This window comes from Electrophorus electricus, chromosome 1, assembly GCF_013358815.1.
Source record: "Electrophorus electricus isolate fEleEle1 chromosome 1, fEleEle1.pri, whole genome shotgun sequence".
Classification (NCBI taxonomy): domain Eukaryota; kingdom Metazoa; phylum Chordata; class Actinopteri; order Gymnotiformes; family Gymnotidae; genus Electrophorus; species Electrophorus electricus.
Genome location: NC_049535.1, coordinates 18,831,463 through 18,844,432, shown reverse-complemented (window position 1 = coordinate 18,844,432; position 12,970 = coordinate 18,831,463). Strand labels below are relative to the sequence as shown.

The following is a 12,970-nucleotide window of genomic DNA, read 5'->3' as shown; positions in this document are numbered from 1 at the left end:
CTGAGATCTTCGAGAGAATAACACCGCGTCTCAAGGCCTTCATCATGCACCTCTGTAATCTGCAGTTTTATGACTTTATCCAGACTTAACTGGAGAGCAAAGGAAAATATCAACTTTTAGCCACTCTTCTTCTGCTGTATATATATTTTCAGTTTAATAAAACAAACTCAGCAAACCTTCTTTTGGTTTTCTGCACTGATGATGTATATTCCTTTTGTGTTGATAGCTGAGGCCAAGGACAGAGAAGACAGTTCGACAGATCCATGGCTATCCTTCACTGTCTTCAACCACTCCAAGTGTCTTGCAGTGTCACGCTGAAAACCGAGTTTGCACACAGTAAATACAACCATATATCTGTCTGGAAGATCACTGTATTTAGAGTCAGGTCATACCAGTTTTTTAGGGAGATTGGGGTCATTATCAAGTGCCTTCCAAAGCTTCTTCAGGATCTCCTTAAAGATCCTGAAGCCAGCATCCGTCTTTAGCTCATAGAGCATTGGAGAATAGCCAAGAACAGCATCATGAAAGCAAGCCACTCTATCCACATCTAGATCATTTTCTCCAGCAGAGATGGAGGCCAAGTCAACGAACACCTTCAACTCATTGATATCTGAAATATTTTGAATATGATCATTTAAATGAAAAGGTGGTAAACACAATGTCAAATTTAAAGCTTCAAAACATAAAAGTGTAATAATTTCCCCATAATTACTTTAGCATGTTAATTAGGATATTTTCTTAAAATCCCACTATTCACATTTGACTATTCATTTTAGTTGCCCTACTGTAAGACTGCAAAGAGATAACGTCATGCTCAGCTACTTTACTTTACAAAATGTTTTTGCATTTTATCCACTCAAATGCATTATAACCATTCTGCAAAATTCTAATGACAAGCACCCGAGAGTTAAGCAAGTATCACTAGTTAATAACAGGCAGCTACATGTTGGCTTACTGCATTACTTGAAAAATCAGCTGTTTGTCAAGCTAGCCAGCTTATGTTAAAACTACCTCCTTTTGTTTACTGCCTTGACTAAATTTATTACTAAAATATCACTAAAATAAATTACTCGAATATGGCTTAAATTACATTTACGCTGTAGTGATTAAAACTTGACCAAGGCTCAGGTGAAATAAGAAAATGAAAAACAACAGATTTCAAGAAAAGATTCACTAAAGCTAAACTGAAAATCCCTGCAAATATTAATATTGACAAATATTATATAGTCCCTAAATATAGTCCATCATTTTTTATTAGCTAGCAAACTGAAGATTATACAAAATGGACCCGTTATCACTCAAATCCGTGCATAAATGAAAAAGGAACCTGGCATACACCAGCAGAATCACACAAGTGCATGCATGCTTGGAGTCTCAAATTCTGTGTTCATGAAGTGGAAGGTTCTAAATACCACATACATGTGCAAGCACAGGAAACCCATTCAGTAATACTTACTGAACCTATTAGGGGAAAATGAGGACAAATAGTGCTGCTCTAATAAATCGTATGGTAGTAATAAGACCAGGCTTAATAAACATAACGGCGCACTGGAACTCAATCGATGTATGCCAGAGGAACTGGCTAATATTGTACATTTATTTTTGGCACATATTTTAATGTGAAAATAACTTTTTTAAACTTTTTTTTTCTTTTCTGGAAATGAGCACAGTAACCATGTATGTTTCTCATGACTTTCAATATGTGATTATTCATGTGAACAGTCATGAACTGACACTAGGCCTCATAAGATCTGTATTAAGGGAATGGTACACTGTAGCCAGACTATAAACCAGTTTATTTCTACCTTCAAGAGCTTCTTTAACCCACATGACGAAGTTCTTCCTCAGCCCCAGCTCCTGCAGGCAGTGTCTACGAGGCTCTGTGATGTCCACAAGTACAGCTTTGGCCTGCATGAGCTCATTGTCAATACTGTCAATGCGCTCCTTCTTAAAGTCCAAGTGTGTCTGAGGTCAAGGAAACCCAAAAAGTAAGTGAACTCAATGGCATGGCCGCAAACTCACGTTTGCAGGCTTGTACAACAAATGTGCTTCTGCGTCAACAAGAAATGGTGGAGTAGGAATGAATTTTATGACTTACAACTACAAGTAACTTCTCCAAGACTTGGAAGTCCCCTTGAAGGCAAAGTGTCTGCTTCACCATCATGACCACCTGAGCGGATTCAACTGCTAGATGAAGCTCGTGGTACTGCTCAATCTGCTGAATCCTCCTTGGAATCCATTGCTTGTCATCTACGGCATCCAGCTTGCACATGATTGCAACATCATCAGCAAGTTCTTCATACTTTCCCATGTAGGCTTTAAATGTGACGTCAACTTCTTCAAAAGTCATGCTACCATCCTTTAAGCTAGCATACATATTTTTATATTTTTCGTAGCATGGCTGAAATATGTCAAAGTAAATCACATCAGGTGTAGCCACACCAGCCTCTTCATCCAAAGGTAAGCTCTCTGAACTATATTCATCCTCTGCAGATCTGGCAAAAATCTTAGCCTGGCTCTCCCAACACATCTTGAAAATATAGCTCTTTTCGAATTTGTTAAAGGTTTTTGCCATGGAATGCACATACTCTTCAAGGTTAAAGTACGTGACTACACCAGCCATTTGTGAAGCAATCTGGTTAAATGGATGAACCTCCATGAACGTATTCAGCCTCATCTCATCAATGTGAATCTGTATTTTTTCCTCTAGGTCTTCCAAATCAACTGAACAGAGCAGAAAATATACATTAGCTTCCAATTTGCCTTTTAATTTAAACAAAGTGTTTTTATTACTTACATAAGTATAGATGTGAGTAATGTATACCTGTAACATGCTCCTGAAGCTTCTGGAACATTGCAATGAGTCCCTTAACCAGCTCGTTTTCATGATATATGGCTTTCATCTCCATCTGTCGAAATTGAAGAAGTCTCTTCATTGCACCGGTATCTCTGCAATGCTCATTTTCACAGAGACAGTCTGGAGCAAAAGAACATAAAAAATTGCAGAATTGTAGACATACTTATAACTGAGCCATTGTATTTCAGTTGCTTTATTTACTTATTTTGGGCATACAAATTATAGCTGAATAGAAGGGGTATACTTGATGGCTTAGTCTGGCAGAACTTACCAGACTACACAGTGTGTGCAACCAGTTAAATCAGAGGTGGCATGCATGCTTACAGAGATCATCACTTGCTGTTCCTATACTTAAGCTCAAGAAAACATCTCTGAAATTACCTATTTTCATTAGCTCTATAAAAGTATTCTTCTTGTCCAAGATATGGTTCAGAACCTTTATCCTTATGTCTCCCTCGAGGAGCTGATGTGAAATGTGTGTGAACAGAGATGTTGCCACAGCAAGTCTATTCTTGGCCTCTTCAGAGAGCTCATCAATCAATTTTTCATCAGCACCTACAGTAATAGTTGAAAATGTACAAATGAAGTTTGAAATAACAAGTCAAAAGATGTGCCTGGTGTGAGATGAAATTTAGCTACCATAAAGCTGAAAGACATTCTTGGCTGCTGTCCAACTGAGTAGATGCTGAAGGATCAGCTCCTCCTCCTCCTCATAGGATCCACTTTCATTTTTTGGCCATGACTTCTGTATGATTGCAGATATAAGATTTCCAAATTTCCAGTTTATTTTGATTCTGTCAAATAGTGTGCCCTCAGTCTTGGTCTATAAAGATGAATAAAAAATAAATAAAAAAAACAACACAGATTAACCAGAATCAAAACTTGTTTAAAAAAAGGTTGGTGAAATAAATATAATGAACAAACAACACTTATTTAAAAATGTTTATAAGTAATATTTTTGTTCCAGAGATTATCAAGGTTTTACATAAATATAGCCACAGGTACACTATTAATTAATTATTACTATTATCCTAATTATTACAATTGACCAATAAGAAGCTTGTTAAAGTCATTACATCAGCTTCTGAAATGTTCTAGCTGTTTAAAGACAGTGTCACTGTACACTCTCCTTCCCACTCATCACATGGTATGGCCCGCCACATGCATGTGGGGTTGTCTTTGTTGACTGTTTTCATTAGGACTGCCCATTGTTTGTTGTCACGCCTGGTAGTGGATCAATCTTAGAACAGGAAGGTCTAATAGGACCTGATAAGAGAAATGGTCTAATACCTGGCACACTGAGGTAACAGCTTGGAGGGCACACTTTTCTATACTTTTAGCCACGTACGGATGAGATTCATTCAGCTCCTCAATATTGTTGCAGTAGACTTCAATCTGGTTTAGAGGCGTCTCCTAAAACAACAGGCAGCTGACTGTTAGTCCTGTGATTTGATCCTCTGAAGCAATCAGCAAATGCTGAAGAAACAAAAATCAAACCTGTCGAAATTTCCCTTCAAAGTCTCCAGTAAACGTTTCCCTCCACTCTTTTGTGAAGTCCTCACTTTCAAAGCGTATGGAGATAATGTTGTTCCACATCTATACACATTTAAGTAGTTGTGGTGGCACACAAAAAAAAAATGAAAAAGACAATGTTTTCTATCTTGAATTCAACAGTGTATGTACAAATTAATTAATGCAAAAACAAAGTAAAAATTAAACATAAATGGCCTCACCTCAATCTCTGAAGTAAGGCTGGCACTAAAGGAGTAGCTGACCAACAGCCCTCGCTTAAAAGTCTGCCCTATCCAAGTCCTGATTGTTTTCATCGCCAGGGACAACAGCTCAAGAACATTTGCATTTGAAGGCTCGCCATCTTTTCTCTCCTAGAAAATAATCATCCAACTTAAAATTACATTTTTTCAGTTATTTATACATTTATATAAATGTATAAATGTATATGTTTTAGTCAGTTGCCAACTATTATACAAAATTTCCATTACTGAGGACCAAGTACAACTTTAAGCCTTATCTTTATACCAAAGCATCCCTGTAAAAATCCAACATACCTGTACAAGACACTGCAAAAAGTCTGTAACTGAGACCACAAGATTCAGGCAAGCAATCGGAACTTCTGTGACATTCTGGACGTAGGAGGTCCGGACTGCCGTGCATATCCTCTCCAGTAGTTTCACTGCTGCGGCTAAGCAGTCTCTCCCATAATCAACAGAGAAACATCTACAAAACATAAAGCAATGCAAAACCTCTCAATCAGTCACTAAGTCTGAGTAACTGATGAAGAGTCCGTGTCATTTCAATTGAATACTTATCAATACTGATATGGTTTCAATAACCTTTACATGATCCTCATAGCTCTAATACTGGTTCCATATCCCTATTGCCTTAATTATAATTTTCACTCAAAATACTTCAAGCAGTAATTATGTATGTGTAACTTACTTGTATTTTTGCTCAAGAAGCTGGGTTTGAATGAATGTCAAAGTATCTGTTACACTCTGTGTAGGAAAAGAAAACAAAAACTATTTTCAGATAAAAGTCCAAAAGACAAATACACACAGTTTGGGGTCATTAGGTATACCCATCTATTGCTGCGCCTCCACTGACATTAACAGCATGGGTTTGCTTGGGCTTGGACTCTATATATGAACCTTGTACTATATTGTATTATCATGCTGGTGTGTTCAAGCACAAACTGAAGCCAATAACGGACAAATGCAGTGAACAGTGATTCCCAGATATGCCATGCTCACACCATCACACTTCAAACCAGCCTGGACTCCATGTTTCTTGTGCTAAATTCTGTTCCTCCCATCAGAAAGACCTGGATTTGTCCTTAATAGGCTGTTCTGATACTCCTTTAAGACCACTATCAGCAAAACAACATGGAGTGTGATAAACGTGGCATTCCAAGATGACAGTCTGTACATCAATGTTGAACTTGAATGTGATTAGCACTGATTTCACCCATAGGATCATGATCACTGGAAGGTTTTTTGCTTTTTGTCCAATTTCAGTAAACCCTTAGAAAGGTTTGGCATGAGGAACAGCAGGAATGAGAAATAAATGGCTAAAGCAGGGTTCCATCAAAGAAGAAAACAGCACACAGCACCCAGCTGTTTGGTGCTGACCAACAAAACTTCAACGCTTGCTGGTTTTCCCTTCAGTCAAGGGTAGACCTCAAAGGGAGTTTCTTCATCTGCAACAGGTGAACATCTGAACTACTGCAAAGGGCTCTCTCTTAATCCGAGTAACGGCGGAAACTCACATAAGATCTGATAAGCGTTACCACTGCAATACATTAACCCAATTTTACTCAGCAATCTTGTAAAGGTTAATTCCCTATAGTGTAGTGTACAGAGATTAATTCTCTATAGTGTAACTGCAGACAAAACTCCCATTCTTGGACTTCAGAACCACAAGGACAAATCCCAGTGAAGGTGGATGATGTCATGTTTCATCAGATGAGGAACAAGACAATTCCCTCCAAATTCCAGAAGAATTAAATGACCACAACAAGGTTGTATCATTTCCAAAATTATTCAACATGTTATCTAAAGATCTGGGCATGATTTAGTTAAAGAACATTAGTCAAACACAATTTGTATTGCATTTGCACTTTTGATTTGAACCATGTGTCATCTACACTTGTGTGTGATCTACACACACAAAAAGTTAGACCTTTTCAGTATGCATGTGACATCTCTCTGTACTAACAAACATGTGCAAATATCTCAGCATTATTTCATCATAAAGGGTAGAACAATTAATTAACCCAATGCCACATTTCACACACTGCAACATTGTTCTTTAATTTTTGATCACACTAACACAAGAACAGAGCTCATCAACATACAGCCATGTCCTTCTGCCCTTCAAACTTGGTGTGATTTTATTTTCTTGGTTCTCCATAGGAAAGTCAAATTGGAAAACTCTGCCTCCTCTTACATCATGCAAATAGATACATGGTGCACATATAACTACACACATACTCACTTTTCTTCAATTTCCCACCACACGCACACACACAGGCTAAATAAAGTAGTTAATGACCTGTTAATGGCTTCTGGCCAGGGTTATGTTTCTAAATTTGACTCGTCTAAATAGCATGTCTACACTGTAAATATACTCATTGCTGATTATTCATCTGTCTAATTTATTTTCACTAAGTTGTCTGTCTTGGTATCATTCAAACTGGTTGCTGCCAATGTCAAAAAAGAAATCATATTTATTAAAACCTTAAAAAAATAATTAATATTACTTTCTTAAATCAGAAATTAAGGTTTGTGACATAAATGATTTGAATATATACGAGATTATACATGAGACTGATATATTATATATTATGAGATATATTATAAGACTAATTAATAATTACGAGGCATGGTAAACACTGATTGAGGGTATAAATGCTGATGTGTGATTTATAGCAAACCTGTGTAATTTATATGTTGGAATATGGAATATACAATTTTTCATGAAGGTAGTGGTGCACCTTACAAACTTGGAACTCTGTATAATTAGTGTTGTAGTGGCAATAAAATTAAGACATTAAGAAAAGAAAATCAAGAATTTGGAATGCCATACTTTAAGGTTGGTGCTTGAGTCAATCATACGTAATGTAAGATTCATCACACGTGCATTTTAAAACTCACTGTGGAATCACCGTAGGAAAGGTCTGCAGGAGTTTTCAAAATAAAAACTTGTAAGATGTCCAGCAGCTCCACGTGGATGCTGGTACTGTACTCCACCAAGTCATTCAGAGTCATCAGGCACATCCATGAGCGAGCCAGCAGTCGGTCCACCTCCACGAGATGAAGATTCTTCTGCATGAGTTTTATCATGGCTCTGAGGAGAAACGAAAATACTGTTTTTTAATGTGTAAAACTTTATTATTAAACTGAAACACTCATCTCAAATCCTGGTCTTATTTTATCTGCTCATCAATGCATCCAGTTTGGAGGGATGAAATGTTCATGTTCCATCTGAGTCAGACGCAAATGACTGGAGAATGTACATCAGAGTTTGGTCTGAAATAACCAATAATCTCAAATTATACCAAATTATTATTCAGTCAGTGGTCTACTCAAATGTACATCCTTATTACCTCATGTGCCATGAAACTGTAAAACTGCATTACTACTGACCCCCATTACCCATAATAAAAAATCTTGTACATAAAGGTTTTTAAAAATCAAGTTTATATTATTTAGGCTTGTCAAGACAAAGAAATCAAGTGTTCATGAAACTTGGGAATGTTACAGAATGTATGCTTATCTAATATGGTTTATAACATCTTTTTAAAAATGTATTACTACACATTTTTTAAAACAGCTTTCATTTTCAATTCTTTACTGATTCACTAAGCTTTAAAATTGTATTGTATTAAGATCATAAAAAGGTCCTAGCTAAATTTGGAATATTTTAGAATTCTACATATATCAGTAGAATTTATTCTCCAAACTGTGAGAACAAGTACCTTCTGTCTTGTGAAGACCACTGACTGGCACTGGTGGTTTTCAATCCCTGTAACCCATCCCAGGACTTTTCATTTCTTGAGCTGAGTGTGTGTGAAACAGGCTCGAAGGGTTTGGATGTTCCCTTGAGAAGATGCAGAAGTGGGATGACAATAACCCATTGGGTCCGCTTTTCTGGCTTCAGTGTGTTAATCAGATCCAGCAAAATATCAGGTAGGCTAGACATGAAAAAGGATAAAAGGTGAAGATGGTGTAATTAGATCTGCTTTTTCAGATAATAGGTGAATTGCATTTTGATTTAGAAAATAAGATACACAAGTTCCTTTACAAAAAAGACATTTCCACAAAATTTTCCCTTGCAACAAAAAACCACATATCAGCCAATTCCCCTTTTTGTGTAATCAATTTTTTTTTTTTTTGTACAACTTTTATATTAAAATTACATTAAAATGCTAAATATGCTTTACTTAGACCTACTTCATTCATGTGCGCATTTAAAAATAAAACCTGCAATAATTCTGTGTTATTGTTTTTATTTTGTAGAATACAGAAAAACAGTAATTGGGCATGTACGGTTTTTCATTGCAAGGGCTCAAACATTAATAACATTACTAACAATTAATTCTAAAATCTAAAACCTTTTGTAACCTGTGCAAAAGTGCAGAACTAGACTGCATGACAGAAACTCAAACACAGAAAAAAGAAGCTGAGCCGGAAGGTGCAAAAACACTGAAGGGAGACTAAAAGTGTACCTACTTTTTCAGGCATGAAAATGATTCTTTTACATCAGTCCAGAAAGGGAGGAACTTGTCTTCAGGCAGATTTGGCAGGCAGAGGGCAGTGCAGAGGCGACCAAGCTCGCCCAGTTCTAGTTTAAGGCGGTACTGCTTCCACACATACAGCATGATGATAGCAGCCTTCAGAGGTCCTTTAATGTAAGCGCCTGTCCCTGTGGCATCTTTCTGAAGCTCTGGAATCACTTTTTCTATCATAAAGTGCTTTATGAGGTTACTCACCTAAGAGACACCACAAAGAAACCATATGCAATTTCACTACTGAACCCATTGTCTACTCAATTTTGACATTATGGAGTACTTAAATTCTTCATTAATCAAATTGATATTAATTCAAAATTCAAATAAGTGCCACATTAGTAATACTCACGTCTTTTTCTCCGTAATTCAAAGAATACCACTTTTTATCCTCTTCTTCAAATACAAAGGGGTTGCCATAGATATGATAGAACTGTTTGAGCTGGCTAACAAAACTTCTGAGGTTGACGATGCTCCAGCTACTCAGGAGGTCAAATATTGTGTCCAGCATAATCCTGCCGGCAATCTCTTTCCCCTGGATCACGCTTTTCCTCTGGTCAGGCCAAAAGGTCTCCTTCAGTTTCTTAAGCACATTTTTGGACGGTGCGGCGCAGATTATGTCGTCATACTGGTGCCATTCTCCTGCAGTGAAGAGAACAGACACAGACTATTGCAGAATATATACAGAATATAGTGAAAATATTTTTGATGGACGAAATTCCATAAACAATTAATTGCTAAATTATTATTTTAGGAGAAACAAATAGTATGACACTGCAATGGTATTACATATAAAACATGATTAAAGTGACACAATAATACAAAGTGTGCGTTTTTTTTCTCTTTCATATGCTACAGCATATCACAGACCAAAGCCTATAGCATACTATACATTACAACACAACATTCTACAAGATTATTAGTTTAATAAGTAGGTTAAACTCTAATATTGTTGTTTACAGAAGAATCCACTCACCTTCTTCATTAAGTAGAACTTGCTTAATAAAAAGACACCTGTTGGTGGTTTCACTTGAATCCATTTTGTAGATATATTCGTATTCATATTTCTCCTTGTTTGTCTTGTATATAACATACTTGTAGGGTATGGACACAGCTTCTGCACTGTCCTTGCTGGAGACAAGTTTTCCCTCTACAAGAAATCCATGTTCTCCAAGGTCCCTAAACATATTACATTTACATTTATGGCATTTAGCTGACATTTTTATCCAAAGCAAATTACAATTATGACTGAGTACAACTTGAGCAATTAAGGGTTAAGGGTCTTGCTCAGGGACCCAACAGTGGCAACTTGGTAGTGGTGGAGCTTGAACCAGCAACGTTCCAATTACAAGTCAAGTACCTTAACCACTGAGCTACCACTGCCCATATTAAAAAAAACAGATTAACTTTACCGTGATACATAGATCTCCACCAAATTTTCTCCCCAATCCCCAATGTGTCTGCCAGCCCTTATAAATATGCGGTCTTCATCTGGGTTAAACTTGAAGTCCTTTGACAACACAGCATGAAAATAGATGGTGAGTCTCGCACCGGTAGAAGGCTGCTGGGCCGAAGTGGGAATTCTGAAAATTGCATGGGGAAATAATAAGTAGTGGACTAACTTCGACAAAACACAGCTGACAATATACCCTGGTCAGGTAGGCATAGAAGGTCCAGCTTCTCTTCCAGATGCTAAATACCTTTTTGGAGGTGGGGTGGCCTTCTTGGTCTCTGCCTCATCACTTCTGCTGCTCTTCTCAGGCTGGGGGGTTTTGGTGTCAGTTGAGCCGTCTCCCTTTCCATGAGAGCACTGTAGAGGCAGACTGTGCTCCACCTTCTCCTGTGGATCTACACTAGAGCCCTGGCCCATCACCTGAGGCTTTAGAAAGGCCCAAAAAACCTTTACTTAAAAGTCTGTCAAACCCATAAAGTCTCTTGAAATGTGATAAGAAAGGTGATAAGAATAGCCATTCATTTGACAAGTTTTAGACATTTACCTTCTGTCGGCTCTGCGATCCAAACGTCTTTTCCCCATGACCGGCTGGGGATTTCTTATCTCCCTGGTTTAGACTCCCTGTTTTCAGTCTTTCTTTCTCTGGAGTGTTGCATATGTTTGCATTCTGGTCCTTGTTGGCACTTTGGCCTGACGTGGTTTGTGCTTTGTTAGATGATGATGATGATGTAGATGATCCTTTCTGCTCTTGTTGACATTTTTGAGACCTAGACTTGGAATTCTTTGATTCTCCTGACTGATCTTGTCCTTGTGAGGTTGACTGACATGAATTGACTCTGCTGTCCATGTCCACATCTTTGTTTTGAGAGGGATCTCGAACAGACTGAGATTTCGATCTTTGTGTTGTTGCTGGGCTCGCGCTGCATTCTGTACACTGGTCAATGTCAGGACCTGGCTCAGACAAAGTGGGAGCAGCAGCCAATGGTTCTGATGGACAGGGGTGCAGGGACTCAGCAGGCATACTGGCCTTGCTTTCGAGTGGGTCGGCTGCCTCATCCATAGCACAGGCCGACTCCTCGCTGTCAGACGATATCGCTTCCTCCTGTCTTTGGTCCATGTCTTTGTCAGTCAGGGAGATGATAGAGAGATCAGAAGACAGGGACGTGGGTTCCGACAATCTCCTTTTGTTTTTCCTCTTCTTTTTTCTCTGAGGGAGGAAATGGAGAATGATGACACAAAGGTATAGATTAATATATTTTTATGAGAACAATTTAAATATGACATGAGCTAGATGTTTACTCTGCAAAAGATCAAGTAATAATGTTCCATGAACATAAGTAAATGACATAAGTAAAGTCATCGAGCAATGACACTAACAACTTTTCTTATATACTATAAATGAAGGGAAATCCAATCTTGAAGTCACTGCCACAACGGTGTTTTATGTAGATTAGATGTGACACACCTTTTTGTGGGGCTTTGGGCAGTTGTCATCATTTTCATTTAGCCTTTTAGGAGAGACAGTTGTTTGTTGATTATCCAAGGCTGAGGAGTATGCTTTCATTTCAGCCGTTTCCACATCAGTACCCGGTGGAACGACTGGTGTCTGAGCAGACTGCTCTGGTGTTTTGTCTAATAAAATGCCAAAAGTCTCAGAAACAACAGTGTCTCGTGACTAACTAATAATTAATGGTGTGGCACAAATTTACAGATTTAATTACACAAGGCTTCAAATTAAAGGTTATTGTATAGGAAATTATCTTTTTTTAAATAGAAATTGAATTTGTTATAATAAAATGACATATACATTACAGCAGTAGCATTTAGCCTACCTGGTATGTTGTCAGAAGGCTGTGCTGTCAGCCTAGTCCCACACTGACTGCAGAACTTTGCCGTCGCCTCCAAAGCCACATGATCACAACTTGGACACTTCATTCTGAAAAACTAACAGAGAGAACAGTCTCAGTCTGTCCCTCTTTTTAGATGAACACAGCATGTTAAAGGTCTAGGGCTACAGGGAAATCACTCTGTGTCCCTGGTTCTAACTGACCAGAACACGTTAAAGGTCCAAGACAACAGGGACATCAGTCTGTGTACCTGTTATTCATGTTAAAGTTCTTCTCATGTCCTATTCAGCCAAGCTGCGCTCTCTGCCAAACGTTTGTACTCATGAATGGGGAGCTGAATGTTTCACAGTTAGACGCAGATGTCAGTTCTCATCCATCCACAAAAGCTCTACTCTTGTTAGCATTCTGTGTTAGAGCTCTGAGGTAATAAATAGTGTTTACAGGGAAATGAGGTTTAGCACTGAATTAGACATATTAAATAACATAAAACATAATGGAGTGTAGAGATT

General features: G+C 37.9%; 1 protein-coding gene across 1 annotated transcript in view; it reads right to left on the bottom strand.

Annotated features, from left to right (window-relative positions):
* The window catches only part of rnf213a (ring finger protein 213a), a 34,860-nt gene that overhangs the window by 18,603 nt on the left and 3,287 nt on the right, over positions 1-12,970 (bottom strand). The window contains exons 2-24 of the mRNA XM_027006778.2: positions 12,447-12,558; positions 12,080-12,246; positions 11,159-11,821; positions 10,862-11,040; positions 10,574-10,744; positions 10,138-10,340; positions 9,514-9,803; positions 9,106-9,365; positions 8,352-8,567; positions 7,528-7,720; positions 5,315-5,370; positions 4,924-5,092; positions 4,591-4,740; positions 4,355-4,453; positions 4,148-4,270; positions 3,497-3,680; positions 3,239-3,412; positions 2,825-2,977; positions 2,099-2,724; positions 1,806-1,965; positions 393-610; positions 177-314; positions 1-89 (exon numbers count right to left, since the gene is read on the bottom strand). The exon at positions 1-89 is cut by the window's left edge and continues 76 nt beyond it. Of these exons, the coding sequence (XP_026862579.2) occupies positions 1-89; positions 177-314; positions 393-610; positions 1,806-1,965; positions 2,099-2,724; positions 2,825-2,977; positions 3,239-3,412; positions 3,497-3,680; positions 4,148-4,270; positions 4,355-4,453; positions 4,591-4,740; positions 4,924-5,092; positions 5,315-5,370; positions 7,528-7,720; positions 8,352-8,567; positions 9,106-9,365; positions 9,514-9,803; positions 10,138-10,340; positions 10,574-10,744; positions 10,862-11,040; positions 11,159-11,821; positions 12,080-12,246; positions 12,447-12,549 (4,784 nt within the window). The 5' untranslated portion in view covers positions 12,550-12,558. The remainder of the gene's footprint in view (positions 90-176; positions 315-392; positions 611-1,805; positions 1,966-2,098; positions 2,725-2,824; positions 2,978-3,238; positions 3,413-3,496; positions 3,681-4,147; positions 4,271-4,354; positions 4,454-4,590; positions 4,741-4,923; positions 5,093-5,314; positions 5,371-7,527; positions 7,721-8,351; positions 8,568-9,105; positions 9,366-9,513; positions 9,804-10,137; positions 10,341-10,573; positions 10,745-10,861; positions 11,041-11,158; positions 11,822-12,079; positions 12,247-12,446; positions 12,559-12,970) is intronic.